Genomic DNA, 23,227 nt, shown 5'->3' with positions numbered 1-23,227 from the left:
TTACAATGTATTTTGTTGCTAAAAAGTACTATGACTTCATAAAAATAAAAATAGGGTGAGCTATTTGAGTCACTCATTCAGTCCACCACTATTATAGAATTTACAGAGATCTTGAATCCAATAACTAAAAACTATTCAAACATAAATGTAGTCATAGATCTCAAATAGAAGAAGTGGGATTCGAAATCCAAACCCATGCTCTTTATGAAATGAGTAGTATTTTGTCACCCAACCACCCGATAATTGACTCCTTTTTGGTTGGTGAAGAAAGAGAGCGAGCGCGTATAAATTAATAGAAAATGTAAATACAGAGTGAGGTACTTGAGGTTACTCGTCCATCTCGTCACTATCAGAAAACTTTAAAAGTACATTGTGAGATTTGAATTAAGATACGACGCAACGTCATTGTTGCGCGTTAGAACATTTGATATGTTAAATTTTTAGACATTCTTACTTAAAACCCGCTCTAATAACATATTTAACATTGAAAATATTGAGAAAATCTTTAATTAATTTCACAATGCTATTCCTTAATATTGTAAATTTCATTTTTTCTTTAGTAATGGGCCCCTCTCCCTTTTGATCTGGAAATTAATTGACTCTTTTCCACTTTTCCCACTGGGCCCATTCCCTTCCCGTTAAAAACGACGCCGTATACCCCGATCGATTTTGGTCAAACGCGCCTTCTTCTCTGTCCTCATCTGCTCGAATAATAATTCTCGGAAGACGGCGACGACGGCAAAACCCCCGTCCATCTCTCTCTCTCTCTCCCCCATTTCCCCGCCGGCGACTGCTCTCTACCGTCTTCTCAATTCCGTCCACGACCGAGAATCACCCATTAGAAACCCGACTTCGACGATCATCAACGAACGCCGAGGTGAAAACCTAGGGTTTCTGATTGCGGAGCTTGGAACCGGAGGGATGCTCGTGTTGGATACGGAGAGTAATGTTACTGCGGCGTTTTAAATGGATCATTGGCTTTAATACGAACAAAAATCTCTCCTCTTCTTCCCCTTCTTCTTCTTCCTCTTCCTCTTCGAATCATCCGAAGAGGCTGTCTAATGCGCCCTTGTCGCCGCGACCGCCGACACCTCCGCCGCTTCCGAAGCGTAAGCTTCCAATGTTGGATGCCGTGCACGAGATTGCCATATACATTCATCGCTTCCACAACCTCGACCTCTTCCAGCAAGGGTATATACGTGTCACTGTTGTCGTCGATGTTATTGTTATTTTCTGATACTGCTACTGCAACTACTATTATCATCTGTGTTGGTCATTTTCGGATTTAAGTTGTATTTACTTAATCTTGAGTAATTGTGGTGGGCCGAGGTTTATCCCAGGCCTTTGTTCGGTTTGGGTTTTGAGAGAGGTTTTTGGGGCAACGAGTGGAGATAGATAGATAGGAAAATGAAAGTAATAATTGGAGAGAAAACTTATGGGAGACCGCGCCCTAAGAGAGGGGTTGAGTCTAGAGACTCAAAGCGAACACTCGGTAATGTGTCTTTTAAGTGGGTAATCTGAGTGCATAATGGGCATGCGCGAGTGTTTTGAAAATATCTGAAAGTGCTAAAGTATGCGAGAGCTAGGATTGAGAGTCGGAGTGCAGCATGGGGAGCGGAGGTTCTTGTTGAAGGATTATGTGACCTGGCTTATAATCTGTATAGTGGAATGTTCTTTCTCATTTATAAGTTGTATTGTATTTACTTAATCTTTAGTAATTGTGGTGGGCTGAGGCTTATCCCCACCCCTGCAGTGTTTTGGTAATGTGTCTCCATGCGGGGTTTTAAGAGCATCTCCAATCCTTGCCCTTTTTTTCACCCAAATTTGGGTAGGGATTTGGGTGAGAAGCTTGATTTGGGCAAGGCATCGCTAAACCCATATTTTTACCCAAATCTATTACTGAATGGCACACTTGTAATTCATGAGAGTGAAAAGAGGGTTTGGAAATTGGGTATGGGTTTGAGTCTCCCCAAATATGGGTGAGGAAATGAGTAGAACTCAAAATGGGTAGGCAAATGAGTATGACATTGGAGATGAGTTTTTAGGCTTTTTACTCAAATTTTGGGTGTGGGTAATAAAATGGGTAAAGATTGGAGATGCTCTAATATTATCACATAATGGGTGTGCGTGAGCGTGAAAGCGTCTTTTGAAAATAATTTCAAACTGTTAAAATTTGCAAGAGCGAGGATTGAGAGCAAGAGTGCAGGGTGAGGATTGAGAGCAAGAGTGCAGGGTGAGAATTGAGAGCGAGAGTGGAGGGTTTTATTGAAAGATTATGTGACCTAGGCTATATTGTGTATAGTGGAATGTTTTTTCTCTTTTCTGTAGAGGTAGCCACACTGCTGAACCACATCTATAGTGTATTCTCTTGTGTTGTGTGTTTGTTTCAGTTTCTCTTTTGCTTGGGTGGATCGAATGTCTATGATTTATTTTAATTTGTTTTCATTTTCCCTCATGCAGATGGTATCAGATTAAGATTACGATGAGATGGGAGGACAGTGAAAACAGTTCTCTTGGAACTCCAGCTCGAGTGGTTCAATATGTAGGTATGTAAGTTTTTCCCATTCAAGTCACTTGTATGGGTATGAAGCAGTGAACTTGTATTTGTTATAGGTATGCCTTAGCAAATGCTTAAATGATTCTAGGGGTTGGAGCAAAAGCGTGTATTATTGGGTACGAACGGGTAGTAATAGAAGATGTTTTTTGAGTTTTGTTTTCCTTTCTCTTAATAAAGTTGCTGCTATTGTTCATGTACATACTCCTGAGTACTGCATTTTATATGGTGAACCTGTGCCTTTTCCCCCTCTTGATGGCAGATATTGCTCTGCATATTTGAGAAATATATTTCATTGCTAGAGTCATATTATATGGACTCTCCGAATTGTATGAAGTACTCATGTCAGGCACTCGACAAAGTTGGGGTGTGGAGGATATGTTAGTTGGACTTCCATCTTGGAATAACTTGATGTTATGAAAAAATGATCTATGATTCTTTGTTAACGCAATATATTTTAGAAGCCAAAAGGGTTGCATTAAAATGTGTCATTGGCGTGAGAATTAGATGGGTCTGACACACATACACGAAGGTCGTTCTATATTGGTTCTTTTTATCTCTTCAGTTATTTATAACTATCCTTCAGGGGCTGGTAGTCTTTGATTATGGTTCTTCCTGATGAACTACCGTCTAAGTTACCCTTTCTTTGACTGCAGCTCCTGAAGTTGGTGCTGATGATGTATATGGAGTTTGGAGAATTGATGATACAGATCACAGTTTCTCAACACAGCCTTTCCGGATCAAATATGCAAGGCAGGATGTTCTTCTATCTGTCATGATTGCATTCAATCTATCACTGGGTAAATATGAGGTATTGGTCCCTTTGCATGCGTGCCAATGTGTAAAAGCAACTGTAATTACAAGTAAACTGATAAAGTAGAATATACCGGAAAGAGCGGTGATCTTTTCCAAGCACAAGGCAGCACAGTAATGTCATTAATTTCTTGTTAAAGACGTACACATCTATGGCCTGAAACTCCAAGCAACCCCTATCATGGCATTAATTCCTTCCACTTCTATATGGGGGAAGCTTTCTCGCCCAAGGATGGAATAAACTTGGTTGGGAATACTCACCTACGTGTTTAGAAAGACTGCAGGAGCAGAACATAAAAGTCCTAGAGAATACCTGTTTTTATTTATGTTTCTACCCATCTACCATCTGTGGGTGCCCATGTTTCATCATTTCATATTTCAATTTTTTGGACTAATATAGCGTTCATATGCCAGGGTTTGCCTGCATCTGCTGTCATTTTGAAGTTTGAGCTTATGTATGCCCCTGTATTGGAAAATGAGTAAGTTGACTTTCTACTCGTACTTTGTAACTTGCAAAGTGGACTTAGATATCCAACCCATACTTTCTGTTCCAATGTATGATTTGCAGGTCTGGTTTGCAGACTTCTCTGGATGCATGCTCTACTGCAGTCCATGAATTTAGAATTCCACCTAAAGCTCTTCTCGGCCTGCATTCATATTGCCCTGTACATTTTGATGCTTTCCATGCCGTGCTTGTTGATATTACCATACATATCACCCTATTGAAGGGTAATTTTCACACTGCCTCGGCGAAGGTACCCAGGTCTGTTGCAGATTCAGTTTCTTAAACTGAGTAAATTGATCAAGGTCACATTCCCCTGATAATCTAAAACCATATTTTCGTGCTGGTATTTAATGCTGTGGTTTAAGTAATAGCCCCCTGTTAATTTTTCAAAGTAACTTGATTCGTTGGACTCTTTTCAGCGACTCTTCTGCTATCAAACGGTTGGCTGATGGAAATTTTGACAAGCCGAAGCAAGTATGTGCTTCACAGTAACTATTATTTGATGATTTCTTTACCTGAGATTCATGATTAATCTTTTTTCATCTTGTACTTCTATGTATTTTCTGGTTGTGATTTCCTTTCCTTTCATAGCATAAGTAGGATTTGTTAACTGTTGATTGCAATTCTTTTGCTGTTGATTGCAATTCTTTTGCAAATGCTCTGCACATATGCTTTGTCATTACTGGTAGACTCAACTGGGGACCAATCACAGATAACAAGACTTGAACCTTGGACCTTCTTTTGTTAGCTAATCGCTTTGCAGTTATTTGGCTTTATGAAAGTGTCTTGGGGCAATATGTATGCCAGTTTAACACAACCATGTTAAGGCACAAGATCTGCCTCCTGGGTTTTCTTATGTTGTGGTTGTTTAAAGCGGAGTATGAAGCAGGACAACTTTAGAAATTGTGGGACAGTGCGCCCTGCACTTGGTTATATGCTGGGTTTTAGGCCTTAAGACAAAGAAAGGTTTTAGGGTTACAGTTGCAAAAAGGTAATCATGTGAAGAGGTAATAGAAGATATTTAACTTAATAGAGGTTTTGCTATCTGTCCTCGTCTAATTTTATTTATTCTATACTCGTCTTTTTTTTTTTCTTTTTTTTTTTTGGGGGGGGGTGGGGGGTGCAGTGAATTCAGGATCTATTATTTTTTTTTGTGTGGCAAAGTCACGACTCACATCATTGAGCCATTCGACTTATCAAAATTGGCTGCTGTTATGTCGATCCTCTTCCATTGTATCTTGCTAATATGGTGTCTTCACTGGAATAACACAGTACCATTTTGCGTCTGATGCTTATTGAGTCAACTAGCTTGTATATTACTCTAAACAGGCCATGCTTGTCAGAGCACTATTAACTTCCCGGGACATTCTCCTTGAAGAGCTACGAAACCTCAGCAAATCAATTAATCAAATAATTGATTTGAGTGATTTTACTTCCGAACTGGATGATTCGAAGTTGTTTGGTTCTTCTCTGCGAGGAGTTGTGGAGACTCCACGTGCTGTAGTTTCGGCAGAAGCATCTACCATGCCACAAATGGGTTCTGAGGTACTAATTTCGTGCTTCATAGTTCTCATTGATGCTTGCGGAATCCTGATCTTTTTGTGGCTTTAGCTTATCATTTCTATATTCATCCTTGAACAGAAACCAAATGGTAGTGTTGATTTCCGGGACCATGAGTTCTTCCGTTCCTTATCCAAGGATGAACTCTTGAACTTCTTCCATTTGCTTGGGAGTCAAATATTGTACTTGTGGAACACGTTTCTGAAATTTCACAGGTTTGTTCAAGTACTGTCTTAAATTCAATGACCGTGCACTTTTTATTCTACTTGAATGAAAGTTGCAATAGATTTTCTTCCTTTTTGTGGATTCTAGAATGAGAAGACAACACCTTGGTCAATAGTCGAGAAGTCATTTATTTTTTCTTTCCCTTGGCTGATTTATAGAAATCATGTGTCAAGAACTTGTGTACCTGTTGGTAATGTAAAACATTCCACCACAAATGCCAGTATTAACTAATTGCTCAATTGCGTTATGGTAGTGGAGAAGCCAGACCTCAATTGCGTAATTTCTCTCCTTGGAAGGTTTGTCTTGGTACTATTTTGGAGTGTTACCATGAGTCTTACGTCTGGGAATTCATAAAGATTAGATGGTTGGACGTGCCTTATCCTTTTAAGGGCTCAAGAGAAGGAACCTGACCAACTGACTAAATTACCCGTCCCCGTAGCATATTTAGAGCATGCAATTAAAAAAACTGCCCTTTCTATTTTGTCATATGTACAAGCTAATTAACAATAAAAAGCATGTAGACATCATATTTGTCATGTAACTTGGGTAACAATGCACTATTTTTCAAAAAACTAACCATAACAAGAAAATTTAGTCATACAATCATAGCCAAGTCAATATGTAGGAATCAAAATTATTGATCCGACTAAGAGATCAAAATGAAAATTAAAAAACTTAAAATGTTTTTTTAATTTTTTTATTTGTAAAAAAAGAAAGTCAATAAGATGTAAAAGAAAGAGGGGTGTGGGAAAGAGATGACATGAATTCTAACATTTTCTAGATGGCTTAGTTGTTTTAAGTCCAATTTAGACCAGTCCCACGCAACAAACGAGCCCCTAGTGTATTCCACTCTTAGTCCTGCCCAAGATATATGGGTGACAAAACTATCATTTGGGTGTTGGTTAATAAATGACAGGTACTATGTCATCTTACTTGGTTTTAGGGCTCCAAACGAACGAGCAGCTCGTGGTTCGACTCGTTTAGTAATCTAGCCGAGCTTGAGCTCGAGTTTTGGGCTCGTTTTATAGCCTTGGCTCGTCTAAAGAGGCTTGTTAAGTAAATTAGCTAGGCTCAGCTCGAGCCCGAGTTTTAGGCACGTTTAGTAAACGAGCCGTGCTCGAGCACTATAAACCCCAATTCGTCTCGGCTCGTTTGCACCCCTGCTTGGTTTGTTTTGTCTCTTTTGACTGACTGAGTTGAACAATTTTTTTGACATCAGAAGGTTTTGTCCAGAGCCATAAACTCAGGTACTTAGTTTTCACACACTTGAATGTTACATATGTGGTTGATGGTTTCATTAGCTTGCGTGTACCCGAAATAAAGAGGAGGTTCATTAATAGTTACAATTGATAATCATGATCAGTATTGCCATCTTATTGATATGTTCATTATAATTTTCGAAATGCCCACACTTTCAAACGATTGAGATTCTAGCAAAGATGTATGTTCGACTGTTGGGGATGGTACATGTGGCTGGTACAAAAAAGCCATAGCAAGCCACAACGTTCACTCTAAATGGCTCCAGATTTGAAAGAACATTGCCTTAGCTGCGTCTTTTGATTTGTTCTTTGGTCTGCAATTTGTTTATTCTTGTGCTGAAGCCGGAGTAGCATTTTATAAAACTTGTACGAAAATGAGCTTCCAGTTTCAAAATCTCTGATTAAACCTGTTTAATCTCAGATTACCATGTTGTAGAGGTTGATTACTTGGTGATTCTTTATTTTGCCTATGATCTTTCGTCATTTGGAAAACTCTTTTCTCTTCAATGGTAAAAGTATTATAGTAAGTACGGATATGGATTATGGACATGGGACCTAGACTACGGTATAACGAGCACACCAAAAGAGCAATTTTCAAAATCATCGGACATGATGATAAATATGTCTGATATGCTGATCTTTCGTCCTAGTATGTTCTGTTAAAATGATATAAGACTGCATAGGTGCAATTTGCATAGCAGAATAATAGAATGATGAATAGAAAAGACAACAAAGAGCCTGAACAAGAATCCCTTGAACTGGGTAAGCCAACTTTTAGTATTCAGGCTGAGTTTTCGTGATCTGTTGGATAAAAATTTTGTTAATATTTTCTCGTTTTCACATTGCGGATTTTGTGAGAATTGCTGCTGGTATATGTTCTTTTTGTGTGTGTGTGTGTGTGTGTTTATTTTGACTTTGTCGCTCATTTCCAGCCACTTCCGTCTGGATTTTAGGTGTTGTGCTTAGCTATCTGTAGTTGTACTGTAAATCACTGCCTTTTTTGTATTCAATAGCTGATAGTTGAGCAAAACTTCTACATAGGAAGGTAAACTAGATAACCAAGCTCTTGAATCCTGCTATTTTATCCGTCCTTGTATTTATGGCAGAACTTCAAGCTTATGTTTTATTATTATTATTTAATTTCAGGGCTAATGAAACAAAAATTTTGGAGTTTTTGCGAGATGCATGGGCTAATGACAGGAAAGCTGAATGGTCGATTTGGATGGTGTACTCTAAGGTGGATATGCCTCACCAATACATAAGTAGTGGGGTTGATGACTCCTACCGTGGTGCTCATGGAAAAGCAGCAGTTCTCCGCAAGTTAACTGAGGATGTAATATATTGAAGACCCACTTTTACTTGCTTCAGTATAACTTGGCAAAAAGTTTCATTTTTTCCCCTTATCCTCTAGGTTCAACTTTTAGTTGGTTTGCTACTTCATATTTCTTTTTATGTTGAGGATGCGTGCGTTTTACAGCCTTGTGATCTGCTTTCTTTGCTTGGTTCCTTTGTAGCCTGCACAAACTGCTGCAGTACGAGCTGAGCTTCATCGACGTGGTATAGAGCAAATGAGGGTGAGTTCACTGAGTTAATACTCTTTCGTGAAGTGCTACAATGTTTTTCTTTCCATGTATGTTGGAGTTTATGAGCTGGTATTTGATCTATACAGATCAACAACAGGTCTATACAAGACCTGCATATCTTCGGTGATCCTTCGCGCATTCCGATTGTAATTGTAGAACGTGTCATGAATGCTCCGTTACGTTCTACTAGTGGAAATTCGTACTTCACTAATCCCAGTGAGAAAGATACACCTAACTTGCTCACTGATATTGGGTCCAAGGCGAAAAACAAATCTGGTCCTAACACTCAACAACGTGGTCGTGTACTGAAGATTGTTGTCTTTGTGCACGGTTTTCAGGTACGTGTCAAGTGCTCTACATTATGGCTTAATTGTACTGATGTTCTTGTACTTTTTCGCCATTGTTGGTTCTGTTCTTTAATTTTCTCACGTTGAAGTATTTCACCATGCTGCATTTGTTTCTGTTCAGAAAAGTTATCTATTGGCTGTTTTATGTTCAGCCGCTTGTCTCTGTTGTTTGCCCTTTGAAATAATAGCAATCAACTTGAGGTTGAATTTCATCTTACGCAATTGCAATTAATCTTGTTCCATAAGATTAGGTGGAGTCATGGGGAAGTCGAGCTCTATAATCCTCATAGTTAAATACTCTAATATACTCCCTCCGTCCCAAATTGGACGTCAATTTTTGATATCCGTGCCAATTTTAATTCCTTGTATCTTTCAATATGAATCTCCGCAAATATGCAATATGGATCTTGTTTGATAGTTGTCGATTAGTTCTATTATACAAAGTTTTCAAACTCATGAAAAATATTATAGATTGAAAGATATAAGCGATGAAAAATGACACGAATTTAAAAAATTGTCATCCTTTTTGGGACGGAGGGAGTACCATGTTTTGTAGAATGGTGACATCATATTCCTTTAGTACGTCGTTGATTTGGTATCGGGATTAGTCAATTCTATCCTTGCAGCATGTGGCTTTTCACGGTTTTAGCCAGAGGAAAAGAAAGCGGAAGTGATGCGGTAGTAGCAGTGACTGAATGGGAGCATGCTGTCTTTTGTTTATTGATTAGTATTATGCTAAGTAAGAACACTGTCATTAGGCCTTGTCGTTAGTTGATTGTAAAATATATTTTGAGTGCTTTGGAGTAGGTAGACTTGATTGTGGGATTTTGTTGGGGTTTATAAGGGCTGAATGTTGGGTTTTAGGTATTTTACATCAAACATAGAGAACAGGCAACAAACTTTTCAGGACCGAGGTGTGATTACACCTAGGTTTCGTATGCAATCACAATCCAAGTGAAGTGATTACTCTGTCAAGAAAAACCAACAGAGACAAAAAAAAAAAACCGTGAGTGATTCGATTATCGAAGGGGAGATTAAAATCTATATTTGGATTTTTAGTGTCGAAAAAATGATGGGCCCAGGTCTTCTTAAACTGCATATATTTGTTATCGTCCAATTTAGAAAAAGAGGTAAAGAACAAGAGGCAAATGGCTAGCTATATGAGTATGATCAGTAGTGCTACATTATGGCCCGATATCTGTAAGATGAATGGGGAAGTTAGGCTCTTGGATGCATTCATGTGGCTAAAAACCTGCTCTACAGTCCGTACGCCATTTTGACACTACCAAATGTTACTTGGGCCTTGCAATAATCAGGTCTAATGAGCCATCTCTTGTACACTTAATAAGGTAATCTAACTTTGAAGTCTTCTTTATATATTTTTATTGTCTGCAAGATAAATGTACCATTCAAGTCTAGAATATCAATTTGAGTGAGCTGGATTATCTATTATGAATTTTGATCGGATTGTTACCTGAAGACATTATTGGATAACAAATATTTACAGAGTAGCAATAAATATTGGACTGAGTTTTCCTTACTTATGCATGAATGGAGTATGGTCAATGACCAATTGGACATGCTCTATTTGGCAACCTTGACCAGTCAATCTGTGCATTTTTAGAAGGCTGATGTGTAATGTTTACAGTTGAACATTCAAATTTGTGACTGACCAATATATTGTGATGCAAGCTGAACTAACTTTAGTTGCACTAGCCTAGTGGTTAGCAGCATTGCTTGCATTAATCATGTAGAAGCAAAAAGAGCAATCTGGTGCAATTACTTCCTACTGGTCAAAATGTGCCAAAAAGAGAGCGACCTTGCTCTAAACTTCAACAAGAATAGAACCCATGTAATCCCTAATTGACTGGGGGTACAAGTGGGGGAGGACTGGAGACACTCAGAACTGGATAAAATAGTAATGTACTACATTCGCACCTCGATAGGCAATGGGTTCATTCTGACACGGTCTGATTACATGTCACACATTTCAATCATGTTTGACCAGAGACTTTAAGCTTCAAAGTTGAAAAAAGAAGTGAGAGTGGATGTTAATTGGGATAACTGGCTAATGTCTACGTCTAATTAGGAGGTTGAGATTGAGCTTCCGCCCAAAACCGTGTCTTGACTATTTTTCTGAGTTACTGTTAAGCTGGAGAAGCCAGTTCAAATAGGTCATGTGGACTGGTAGACTAGCTGATTAGCAATCTGCTTGTTGGATCCGGAGGTCTGATCTGATTCCATTAACACTAAATATTTGTTCATCTGATTGGCGTGTTTGGATTATGCCTTGACAGTTAGCACCGTGCTATTGTGTTGTTTATTCATAAAACTTGGATAGCAGTAATACTGAGAGGATCTAGACAAAAGCGCTGTTTCTGCTGCTTTTTGGCTGCTTCATTTGGGTTTCTACCAGAAATGTCTGAGGGGTGAGGGCCTTCCGAAATTTGCGGTGTTATTATTGACTGCATATGAATGGGATTATTCTATCTGCAGCAAATAGGGAAGTTCTGTCTTAGAAAGTTGTGCTTAAGCTGCTCATCTTGGACACCTAACATCTGACAGCATAGTGGTTGTGTTTTGGTATAATTTGAAGCTACATAATTCTACTCAAGTTGACACATTCAGAGACACCCCTTTCTTAAGTGATATGTTGGAAACAACAAGATCAGACGTTCTACAATGAAGTTTGAAAAGTTATCTCGTGTCTCTTTGAAGGGTGCCCACTTATTCTTTGTATTCACCACTTGTTTTGATCTCTTCTGTGCAGCATATCGATGTACCATTTGAGATTTAGCCGTTATTATCGCTTAGTACATACTACCTTTTTCTCCCTTATGTGTGTGCAATATTTGGAATTGTTTGATCAGACTATATTGTGATCATTTAGGTGTTCCACTGTGGAGTTCAATTAGGTTTATCCTCCTCAGTTGTCATGATATTTTAGTGAAGTCCATTTCATGAATTTCATACGGTACATTGTATTTCCAAGTGTATTTCAATTAACTTTGCTCATCACTGCATAAATAGGGACATCATCTGGATTTACGGCTTGTTCGGAATCAATGGCTTTTGATGGATTCCAAGGTAGACGTGCTTATGTCAGAGGTGAATGAAGAAAAAACTTCTGGGGACTTCAGAGAAATGGGAAAAAGGCTAGCTCAAGAAGTCACTTCATTCGTTAAGAAGAAAATGGATAAAGCCTCAAGATCTGGAAGTTTACGAAATATCAAGCTTAGCTTTGTTGGGCATTCCATTGGAAATGTCATCATAAGAACAGCGTTAACAGGTCTGCACTTTTGGCTTTGGAGATCATGTTATGCTATTTTAACTAAGGAAGACTAAGTTCGTTCTTTGATTCTCGCAGAGGAAATTATGGAGCCATACCTAAGATACCTGTATACATATCTTTCTATATCTGGCCCACATTTAGGTTACCTGTACAGTTCAAACTCATTATTTAACTCTGGACTGTGGGTCCTGAAGAAGTTCAAGGGCACACAGTGCATTCATCAGCTTACTTACACTGACGATCCAGATCTGCAAAATACTTTCTTGTATAAACTCTGCAAGGTACCGAACAAACTTCCTCATTCCCCACATCATTTTTAGGAGGGTTAAAGATGGCTTTATGTATTTTCTTTCATTGGAAATTGTTATTGGGTAAAGAAAAAAAAGGAGAAAATGGGGATTTGCATCATGACAGTTTCTCCGGTACACTATCATGTCCACTTTGGAATATTAGATTTTTTAGGGTTTGCATCATGACAGTTTCTTGATTATTTGCTTGTGAGATGAGTTTTTTTTTTTTGGTTGAAGGAGGAGGGAGATGTTTCTTCTTTCTGCTTGGCTCATGTTCTGATGTTGTTTTCTTTCTCTCTTTTAGCAAAAGACGCTGGAGAATTTCAAGAATATAATTCTGTTATCTTCACCTCAGGTATTTCCTTCACTTTTGCAGGTTTTATTTTGTCAATCCTGTACTTGCGATTTTCGAATTCGTATGAAACAATCTATCACCCCCTATTGGTATTTGGGGACTGAGCTAGGGATTTTATTAGGCCCAAACTGAAGCAGGATTTTGTTACACTAGAAACTCCTCTTTGTTTGATGCTTTGGAAGGTTTCAATATTGACTTGGAATGAAAGAAAATGACACATCATCATAGAGGCCAGAGGGATTTGTTTGATCTTATGAAAGCAGTGTTTTTAATCTTTGTTACTTGTATCTGGTAAACAATGTGTGCAACTGATGAAGAGCTCAAGTAATAATAAAAAACAGCAACTCAGTACACTGGCTGCAGTTTGGACTATTTTCCAGCATTTTTTCTTGGTTGATTTATTTGGACATGTTGGCATTAGGGAGAGACTTGCAGCTTCAATTGATTAAAATCCCTCCATTAAAATTTGAGAACATAGTTTTTGAGAAGTAGACTTGCTTATTTAATTCGTTACTAACTGATATTGTATGCGCAAGTGGCCACCAGTTAAGCTTCTAATCGATCTTGGATCTCTCTTAGGATGGTTATGTTCCGTATCATTCCGCTAGAATTGAGATGTGCCCAGCAGCTGCAGGAGACAACTCGAAGAAGGGCAAAGTCTTCATGGAGATGCTGAATAATTGCTTGGACCAGATACGGGCACCCTCCTCTGAGCATAGGTTGTTCATGCGATGTGATGTCAATTTTGATATCTCCACCCAAGGCAGGAATTTGAATACCTTCATTGGACGGGCTGCTCATATCGAGTTCTTGGAGTCCGATGTTTTTGCCAGGTTCATTATGTGGTCTTTCCCGGAACTGTTTCGATGATTATATGTTACTAATACAGTCTTAGGCAGGCTATCCCCGCTGGCTACATGTCAATACAAGCGACTTGAGTTAGCAACGGCTTTTCAAGGCCTTTACAAGGACATTGTTGTCCTATTGTGCAAATTTTTAGGGTTTTTCAGACGAGTTTTATGTTTCTGGGCTGCTGAGCTAAACACCCGTGAAATTTTCAAAATGAAAAAGTCAAAAAGCTTGGCAGCTCATGAAATGTAGACATGAAAAAAAAAAAAAAAAAAGAACCTAAAAATTTATCAATAGGCCAAGATGGGCGAAACACTAAAGAACCGGCTTTCAAGCAGTTGCCAAACCAAGCAATGTTGGTGTTGTAAATGCAAGCACATCCTGGACACGGGGGCAAGTACAGACAAATCATTTCAGCATTGTTCATGGTTGGCTCGAATCTGACTCGGATCGAAGTGTTTTTTTTCTCTTGAAGTTTTCGCTCGGATTTGAATTTAGAGATGTGATTAAATACTGTAGGTAAAATTAGAATGCTCTGGTTTCTTATTCTTCTTGTGTAAACTACTTTTGCTTTACGCAGTCAGGGGGTTCTATAAATGAATGGTTCAGATTCACAACTGTGTGAATTTGAATTATTCATTTCCATTTCATGGACACTTCCATGGAACATTTTCATGTACCATAACAGGCCTCATATTTGTAAACTGGAGGAAGGAGGGTTGGATTTAGATCCTTTTTATTTGTGCAGTAATAAAATTAGTGTTGCATTTCCATTTCTCTTTTACTGTAACTTGAGGATTCTCTTTTTTTTTTTTTTTTTTCCCGTACAGCTGCAGACTGAGGGGAATGATCAAAATCCCTAACCTTCTAGTTGATTTAAGTTCTAGTTAATCACTCTCTCCATAAAGGCAAATGTGGCAAGTAACTATTGGGGTCCATGCGCTTAGTAGTGGGCTCCATATGTATGTGAGGGGTTGTGGATGGTGTTGTATTTGGATTATTGTGTATTTAGACTTTTTGATAAAATAATCCAAACAGATTGAAGGGGTAGTTTTGTAAAATAAAAATATGTATGAAAAGTGACTGGTGGAGTAAAGGGCAAATAAGGCAGGTGGAATAATGTTTTGGCATGAACAAGTTGGGTTTTGTTGGGAACAGAACATATGGGGTTTTGGCATTCTTACGATAAATTAGAATTTCCAACCTGTTGTAAACTTAAATTGTGTTTGAATCCTATGAAAAAGAGAGGGAAGGAAAATTAAAGAAACTGACCCTCCCCTTTTTTGGTTTAGAAAGAAAGCGAGAGAGAAATAAGAAAATTAAATTTTGAGCACACTATTATGTTTTTCTCGTACTTTTCTCCCATTTATTTTGGAAATAAGCTTCCCACTTACTTACACAAGTATATACTCTCTCCGTCCCAATTTAATAGTCTCTCGTTCTATTCTAATCGGATGAAAAACTAGTTATATCTTCAAATTAGTTATGAATTTTAAATCTAGTATGGAACTTTTTTGATAGATCTCGATTAGTTTTATAATACAGTATTTTCAAAAGCAAATAAAACATTATAAATTACAAGATATAGTCAATTGAAAAATGACACGAATTTTCAAAAAGAACTGTTAAATTGAGATGGAGGGAGTAGTCACATCCAAAATACACACTCAAATACATGAATATACACATAAATATGTGGGACAACACAATAGTAGTTTAGTGTTTGTGACCCCCACACATTTATGTGAGTGTGTATTTGTAAATAAATTCAACTCGTTTGGAAAAAAAAAGTAGTGAAGTCTGGTCTTTGGAGTTGTAGACGGGGGAAAGTAGTGTGTGTGACTCCCACACATTTATGTGAGTGTGTTTCGGTCCGGAGTCCTCCCCGAAGTTACTATCCTATCATGTCGGTTGGTGGCTGCTCTCTCTCTCTCTCTCTCTCCACCCCCATAATCCCTCAGAAAACCTATTGGTACCGACCGGAAACCCATCGAAAACATACCGAATGCCGCGCCGGGCTGTCTCCGGCCACCAGACGGCTGATCCGAGCCGTCCAAAAATTCTAAAAAAAAAAAACAAGGGAGCCTACTCGGGAATCAATGGCATCCGACGTGTTTAAGGTCGGATGTTTGGATCAAGTACATATATGCACAAAAAATAGGGTGTTTGGATCGAGTACCTTAAACACGTCGGATGCCGTTGATTTCCACGAAAGCCCCCCTGTTTCTTTTTTTTTTAGAATTTTTGGACGGCTCGGATCGGCTGTCCGGTGGCCGGAGACGACCCGACACGACCGTCGGTACGATTTCTTTGGGTTTTCGGTCGGTACTGTAGCTGGGCTCATAATCCCTATCGTAGAATTTTCCACTACCCTTCCTATCATGTAGGTCTATGGTTGCTCTCTGTCTCTCTCCACCCCCATAATCCCTATCGTAGAATTTTCCACTATACCCTTGCAAAATCAAAACCGCTACAGACACAGATTTTTTAAAATCCACAGCGCATATAGATGGACTTTGGATCCATTTTGGGTCCCACAAAGATGATCGGAGCCGCTCATTTTATTCAAAATATGTTGTTTAAGGTTTTCATAAAAAATCAGCTTATTTGAATATCGGTAAGGGGGTTTACGAAATACCCAACTTTGTTTCAAAAAATAGGCTATTTTCTGAAGCAAAGATAGGTGTTTCGTAAACCCTTTTACCGATATCCAATTGAACTGATTTTTTACCGTGACCTTAAATAAGATGTTTTGAACAAAATGAACGACTCCGATTATCTTTGTAGGACCCAAAATGGGTCCAAAGTTCATCTGTACGTGTTGTTTGTTTGCGAAAATCTGAGCGTGTAGCACTGTTCCAAGATTTATCATGACTGACATACTTTTCTTAGTTCACATACTACTTTAATGCAATTAGAAACCCACCCACCCCCCTATCAATGTGTGTATATTAATCCCCCTCTTCTATCAATGTGTGTGTATATTAATTCGTTTTATATGGGGAGGTCCTCATTTTACCTTTTTATTTCTCTATTTTTCCGATCAAATTTCAATAATTCGAGTTGCTCAATGTTACCAAAATGTGATTTTAAGAGCACCCTGTGAGAAATCGGCAAAAAACATGACCGGAAAAGGCTTGATTTGAGCAGTTTTTATTTGAACCGTTTAGTAAAAAAATGTTCGAAACTATTCGGATGAAGCCTTTTCTGGTATTTTTTTTGTGCCAATTTCTCGCTGGTACCCTTAAAATCACGTTTTACACACATTGAGCGGTTCAGATTATCGAAATTTGATTGGAAAAGGTGGGTCTGCATTTTAACTAAAATGAGGACCCTCTCATTTGAAACAACCCGTAAGGACCACCTTAACTTAATAAAATGCGGACCTCCCTTTCCCGATTGAATTTCGATGATCTGAGCCAATTCAATGTGTTCAGAACGTGATTTTAAGGCCATGAGAAATCAACAAAAAAAAAGACCGGGAAAGGCTTCATCCGAGTAGTTTTTATTTGTTTTTTATCTAACGGTTCAAACAAACACTGTTCGGATGAAACCATTTCTGGTCATTTTTTTAGCCAATTTCTTGAGGGTATCCTTAAAATCACATCCTGTACACATTGAGCGGCTTGGATCATCGAAATTCAATCAGAAAAGGGAAGAAATGGAGAGGTTCTATATATATACGCGCATACATTAGTCCAGTCATACCTACTAGAGGTGGCAAACGGGCGGGTCTGGGCGGGTTTGGGCGGGTTGAAACGGGTCGTGGGTCAAATATGGGCCAAAAAGAAAACGGGTTGGAACGGTTCGGGTTAAATATGGGTCAGGCCAAACCCAAACCCGTCCGACCCGACCCGTTTTCCTTTTTTTTTTTTTCCCCCTTCCCCTCTCTTCCCCCCTCCTTTCTCTGATTTGTCTCAATAAGGGGATTCAAAAAAGTAAAATTTTATGATTAAAACTCAATTTGTACGTTCCGCGTCAATTTTTTGTCGATTATTAGTTCTATTCAGAGAAGAATCGAAAAATTTTAAAATTATGATCCAAACCCATCCGACCCGACCCATTCTACTTCCTTTTCTCCCTAAGCTAAAATATCCGGTATACCAATGCCGGCTTCGGGTGCATTTGGATTAAAAATTGAGTGACTTTTTTCTTCTTTTTTTTAATTTTTTTTGTATTTGTTTATTTTGCGTTAAACTTTTGTAGTTTATTGATTCGTCTCAATGAGAGGAATCAAAAAAGTAAAAAATTATAATCGAAACTCATGAATTTTTGAATAAAGACAAAATAAGTAAAAAAATAATCTTTTTTGTAAAAAAAATAACTGAGTTTCGATTAAAAAAATTTTATTTTTTTGATTCCTCTCAACGAAACGAATCAATAAGTTACAAAAATTTAAAGCAAAATTAACAAATGCGAAATTTTTTTGAATAAAGACAAAAAAGAAAAATCATTTTGACTTAACAATCCAAACCCACCTGAAGTCTTCTTCTCTGTCCTTTAACAAAAAATCTTATTTGCAGACCATTCCGTAAAGAAGGTTTTATGAAGACCAATCGCGCACGTCCAAAGTGTTTTTGGATGATCCGAATTGAAAATCAATTATGACCGGTAACAATTAATTGTGACCGGTCATAATTGAAAACGAATCTCAGCAAATTAATTGCACGAATGGATGACTGAAAAGTTTAGCGCAAAATTATCAAATAAAAAAAAATTAACCCATTTTAACTTGCCAAATCCAGATTTGTTTTAGTTTAGTTCTTTCCAAAAGTCAGAGAGAGAGAGAGAGAGAGAGAGAGAGAGTGGGGATTTGCAAGGGAATCTAATTGAAGTGAATAAAACAGACCGAATTTGGTCCCGTACAGGAAGCGATTTTGTGCAAGAATTGGTATTTTAGGTCTAACCCATATTGAACTCATTTTTAACCCATCTAAACCCATGTAAATATGGGTTTATATGGGTCCAACCCATATCAACCCATTGTACAATATGGGCGGATTGGGTTGGGTTATAAGTGGGCGGATTTGGGCGGGTTAAGAAATGTGGGTTGAGATTGCCACTTCTCCTACCTACCCTTGCGAAATCATGACCGACATACGTTTCTTGGTTCATACTTTAATGTAATTTTCCGTTTCAAATTCTCAAATAATTCTCAAATAAGTACTTATTTTCAATTTTAAAAATAATAGGTTTACAAAAATAATTTTTTAATTTTTTTTTTCAGGATTTGATAGATCTTATCGAAATCTATCAAATAAGATCTATATTGTATATTTTTATTTTAGTAAGTTTATTAATTTTAAGCTTGAAAATTATAAATAAGTACTTATTTTTTAAACGGGAAAAGAGTAACCGGGCCTAGCCCCCCTCCCCCCTCTCTGTATATACACACACTGGACATTGATCTACTACTCCTAGCTAGTTGTTCCTTTCTTCCTCTTCTAAATGGCGGTTTTTCGTGCAACAATATGCTACTGCTACGACCCTTTTCTCGTTTCTCTATTGCTACTTGTGCTATTTCTTCCTAATTTTCATCAAACAGGCCTAGGTCTCTCTCTCTCTCTCTCTCTCTCTCTCTCAGGTGTTTGCAATGATCTGTCGTAGTCTCATATTTATCCTCGAGGGGTTGACCTAGTGATCAAAGTTTGAGATTTGGAGGCTTGATCCTTTTTAATGTCTCGAGTTTAAAACCTCTCAAGTGCTATAATTCTTGTAGGACAAGTCCATACAAGAACTTTGAATAATACTTAGCAGGGTCAAGTGACCTAACCAACTTTTGGCGTCGCCAGTACTGTGCAGCATATAATAATCCTTTAAGCATAAGGTTACAACAGTATTAATGTTAATTATTACTTGAGTATATTAGTCAATAATGCTCGCTGGGAAACATTGGATTAACTCAAAATATGTTTAGATTTGTGTTCCTACTACTCCCTAGCCTAGCACTGGTAGTTTATCGGCTAAAAATGAAATACTAATTAATGCGTGCAGATGCACAAATAGGGGTGTGCAACGGACGACTGGGCAACAATTTACCCTCCGACCAAGAAGTAGTTGATCTCTACAAGTCCAACGGCATTGGAAGAATGAGAATGTACGATCCAAATCCACAAACTTTACAAGCCCTCAAGAGATCCAACATAGAACTTGTACTTGACGTCCCTAACAGCAATCTCCAAAGTCTCGCTAACAGTACTGCCGCCGCATCAAAGTGGATCCGAGACAATGTCCTGAACTATTATCCGGATGTCAAGTTCCGGATCATAGTCGTTGGAAATGAGGTCGATCCCAGCAAAGATGTAATGGCTCACCTTGTTCCGTTGGTGCTCCTTGCCATGTCAAATGTCTACGATGCACTTGCCTCTGCTAGCTTGAAGGATGAAATTAAGGTTCTTTACTTCAAAATCTTAGTTTTATTACCATGATTTTTTAATCTTAGTAGGAGTTTCCTTTAAGTCGCTCGTCTCTTTCTATCGTATCGATGGTTTCAAACGGAAGTTTTTGACCATAACATTTCTCGAATTTGAAGCCGTTGTGATCAGTTTGGGATGATTTATATTGTTTTTCGGCTTACCTTCTTGCTTTATGAGTTGTTTCTTAACTCACGGTAAATGGATACAAATCGTCTCGACGGAATAAATAGTTATGACCCATAACTTGTCTGGTTGACATGAATTAGAAATGTAAAAAAGTTTGACAAATAACTAGAAAAGAGCTTTCGAAAATATGAAAATATATAAGCCAAAGAGAAATGATTTTAGAATACTAGACATTTTGGCTTTTCATTTTTAACTTTTTTGTTTTTTGACTTTTTGGATTATGGTCAGAATGTTTTTTGAATCTAGCAGAGTATTTGGATGATATGTGCAGAATGCATTTTACAACATGAATAGTATTTGGGAGATATGTGATGACAATGAATTGTGAGTTAATTTTTTACCATGTTGCCCTTGATTATTTATTATGGGATATAGTGGGTACAAAGAACGGTTTAATCAATTTTGTAAAAATTATATTATGAAATTGTATTATTCTTAGTTAATTAAAAGTCGCCAACTAATTTTTTTTGACAATTAAGAAAAAATAACGATAAGTTAAATCTAAGCTATTGCAAAAGAGCATGAACACTTCCAATCATCATTAATCCCCCAACTCCCCCCCCCCCCCCCCCCCCCCCCCCCAAACCAAAAAAATAAAGGAACTGAAGAAAAAATAAAGAGACAACTAAAATTAGAATATATTTGTCCTCAATTGGTAGATATATTTAAAAAGCCGCTCGGAGAGGAGCAATCTAACAACTTACATGGATATTTTTCGTTGGTCTTTCTCCTTTTTTTTTTTTGTAGTTCTATTAATTTCATGCTTCTGCATTAATTGTTCAATCTTCGTATGTTTCTCTAATAAAAATAATCATTCATTTTTTAAAAATCCGATCAATACAAAAATGCCAAAGCCTAAAGTCTCTTCATCAGCTTATATGCATATTTTTTTTCTTAAAGAAAACAACTAGTAGAACTTGCACTTGCATTATCTGTTGACGTGTTATTTCTAAAATATGCGGAGGGCAAGTTGGTCTTTTCATCTTCAATCAAAGAGAAGTAGAAAACGAGAATGGGAAAAGCTCCTATCCTCTTCTTTTTGGCTTCTCTTCTCTAAAGCAAGAAACCATGAATGAGTTTTGCCATAAATAATTCTGGGTGACTCCTTCCAAACAGCCAAAAAGAGAAAAAGCTAAAAATGAAAATGCAAAAAAAGAGGGATCCAAACACCCACTAGTTTTGATGCCTTGGAGACTTGCGATTTGATGCCTTGGAGACTTGCGAGCCGAGGTCCTTGGCTATTTTTGTCAATTGCTCCGGCGAGTTCAGTGGAATTTATACCCTACTATCTAATTAGCTTTCATGATTCATACCCTCTAATTACTTATCGATGTTTGTGATCCTTCATACAAATGACTCTGAATTGATCGAAATCTATAAATTCCCAACAGGTTTCCACTGTAACATACCCAGGACTCCTACGCACCTCAATCCCTCCTTCTCAGGGCGTTTTCGAGGGCGCCTGGTTCTCATTCATGGTACCGATCATCAACTTCCTACAGAACACCAACAACCCGTTACTCGTCAACATATACCCCTACATTAGCCACATTGGTGATCCCCAGGACGTGCCTCTTCCGTATGCCCTTTTCACTGCCCGAGGAGTTGGTGTACAAGACGGTCAACTTTCGTATAGGAACCTCTTTGATGTCATATTGGACGCCACCTACTCTGCCGTCGAGAAGGCGGGTGGACCCGACGTGGAAATCGTGGTGTCGGAGAGTGGATGGCCGTCTGCGGGTGGCACTGCTGCTTCGGTGGAGAATGCAGGGACTTATTACAGGAATCTTATTAATCACGTGAAGGGAGGGAGTCCAAAGAGGCCTGGGAGGGCTATTGAGACTTATTGGTTTGCCATGTTTGATGAGAATATGAAGCCTGGACCAGAGAGTGAGAGACGTTATGGGCTCTTCTCACCCAACAAGCAGCCCAAATACGAAAACACATGGGCAACAACACCCCTGGTCGAATCCCTCGTATTATATTGTACTATTTGACTGACTTGAGGCTATGGGGATTGGAAAGTTGTCAAATAATCGTTGTAACCGCAAGTAGAATCGCTCCCGATGAGAATTTCGAAAGAAATTTTGTTGAGAATACCAGAAAGGGAAGGAGTGTTTTGTACTCTGGTTCCATTCAAAATTGTATCGGCACCCATGTGTGTTGGGACCGATTTCTTGTCCAGTTTGCTATTTCCCAGTCCCCTCCAGCTTTCAAATTAAGGTTTGTCTCGAATTCAACAAACTTATCGGAATCGTTGATTTTGTAGAACCCGCTGAAGAGAGTGGTCATTCAAAAGATCATTCAAATCGGACTTCATTTTTCTATACAAACTAACCGCGTTTGTGCATGAAAAATGGGAAACCAAATTTGGGTTGAAACTTCAACCGTCCGTTTTCCTTGCACATGAGTGATTCGTTCATGCAGTAAATTCGATGAACTTAGATTGGCAAAGAAGATGTTCTTGAGGAGTTCTACAAAATGAAAGATTATGATCATTTTTGTTAGTTACTCACTCTCTCCAGAAAGACACATGGCGCAAGTAATTATTGGTGTGTTCATGACAAAAGAATATACTGTAATTTGGATGCCATTGTAACAGTAGGGATGAAAAATACAGAAGACTCAAAATTATCGTACGTGGTGGCGTTATGGCTATTCTTACTATGATTCTAAGTGCATACCAGAAATGTTTTAGTACACCCATTCACTTCATATTTTTTCAACTTTTGATGGAAAGTAAAATTTCAAAATTTCTCGTTTTATGTAGAAAAAATTATGCCTTGGGGTCACCATTTTTTTACGATCCAAGCTATTTATTTTGTAATTCTCAATGTATTTATCTTCCATGGTAAAACTCAAGTTGATCAGACATCCATAGAGACTTGTTCGAATATACAGTACGGAGTAACTTGTTTCAAATGCAACGAACTTGAGTGATATCAACTCCCTACAATAAATTAGAATTTCTAACCTTTTGGAAACTTAAACTT

The 23,227-nt window shown here is 38.1% G+C and overlaps 2 protein-coding genes across 3 annotated transcripts; both read left to right on the top strand.

The window, feature by feature from the left end:
- The first annotated feature begins 676 nt into the window (after positions 1 to 676).
- Positions 677 to 14,405, top strand: LOC131297951 (uncharacterized). 2 transcript variants are annotated; one of them, XM_058323213.1, is made up of 15 exons: positions 677 to 1,191; positions 2,461 to 2,546; positions 3,211 to 3,365; positions 3,782 to 3,846; positions 3,936 to 4,130; positions 4,292 to 4,346; positions 5,202 to 5,417; positions 5,514 to 5,647; positions 8,063 to 8,249; positions 8,431 to 8,490; positions 8,586 to 8,837; positions 11,877 to 12,135; positions 12,214 to 12,419; positions 12,733 to 12,783; positions 13,363 to 14,405. In XM_058323213.1, the coding sequence occupies exons 1-15, from the start codon at positions 947 to 949 to the stop codon at positions 13,651 to 13,653; spliced, it is 2,457 nt and encodes an 818-aa protein (XP_058179196.1). In that variant the 5' UTR covers positions 677 to 946; the 3' UTR covers positions 13,654 to 14,405. The 2 variants fall into 2 exon arrangements, with proteins under 2 accessions (XP_058179196.1, XP_058179275.1); XM_058323292.1 differs by lacking the exon at positions 12,214 to 12,419.
- A 4,610-nt stretch (positions 14,406 to 19,015) lies between these two features.
- On the top strand, positions 19,016 to 22,840 carry LOC131335793 (glucan endo-1,3-beta-glucosidase-like). The gene is made up of 3 exons (XM_058371333.1): positions 19,016 to 19,177; positions 19,627 to 20,024; positions 21,626 to 22,840. The coding sequence occupies exons 1-3, from the start codon at positions 19,081 to 19,083 to the stop codon at positions 22,229 to 22,231; spliced, it is 1,101 nt and encodes a 366-aa protein (XP_058227316.1). The 5' UTR covers positions 19,016 to 19,080; the 3' UTR covers positions 22,232 to 22,840.
- Positions 22,841 to 23,227: the final 387 nt, after the last annotated feature.

The sequence above is a fragment of the Rhododendron vialii genome, chromosome 1a (genome assembly GCF_030253575.1).
Source record: "Rhododendron vialii isolate Sample 1 chromosome 1a, ASM3025357v1".
NCBI classification, from domain to species: Eukaryota; Viridiplantae; Streptophyta; class Magnoliopsida; order Ericales; family Ericaceae; genus Rhododendron; species Rhododendron vialii.
Note: the sequence above shows the minus strand (reverse complement) of the source record. Positions and strands in the feature narration are given on the sequence as shown.

What these genes read in the sequence shown, in the direction of transcription:
- LOC131297951 (XM_058323213.1), top strand. Translation starts at nt 947, where the DNA reads ATGTTACTGCGGCGTTTTAAATGGATCATTGGCTTTAATACGAACAAA. An exon ending in ACGTTTCTGAAATTTCACAG is followed by an intron (nt 5,648 to 8,062) that starts GTTTGTTCAAGT and finishes ATTTAATTTCAG; the next exon opens with GGCTAATGAAACAAAAATTT. An exon ending in TCCGCAAGTTAACTGAGGAT is followed by an intron (nt 8,250 to 8,430) that starts GTAATATATTGA and finishes GTTCCTTTGTAG; the next exon opens with CCTGCACAAACTGCTGCAGT.
- LOC131335793 (XM_058371333.1), top strand. Translation starts at nt 19,081, where the DNA reads ATGGCGGTTTTTCGTGCAACAATATGCTACTGCTACGACCCTTTTCTC. An exon ending in TCCTAATTTTCATCAAACAG is followed by an intron (nt 19,178 to 19,626) that starts GCCTAGGTCTCT and finishes TAATGCGTGCAG; the next exon opens with ATGCACAAATAGGGGTGTGC. An exon ending in GCTTGAAGGATGAAATTAAG is followed by an intron (nt 20,025 to 21,625) that starts GTTCTTTACTTC and finishes AATTCCCAACAG; the next exon opens with GTTTCCACTGTAACATACCC.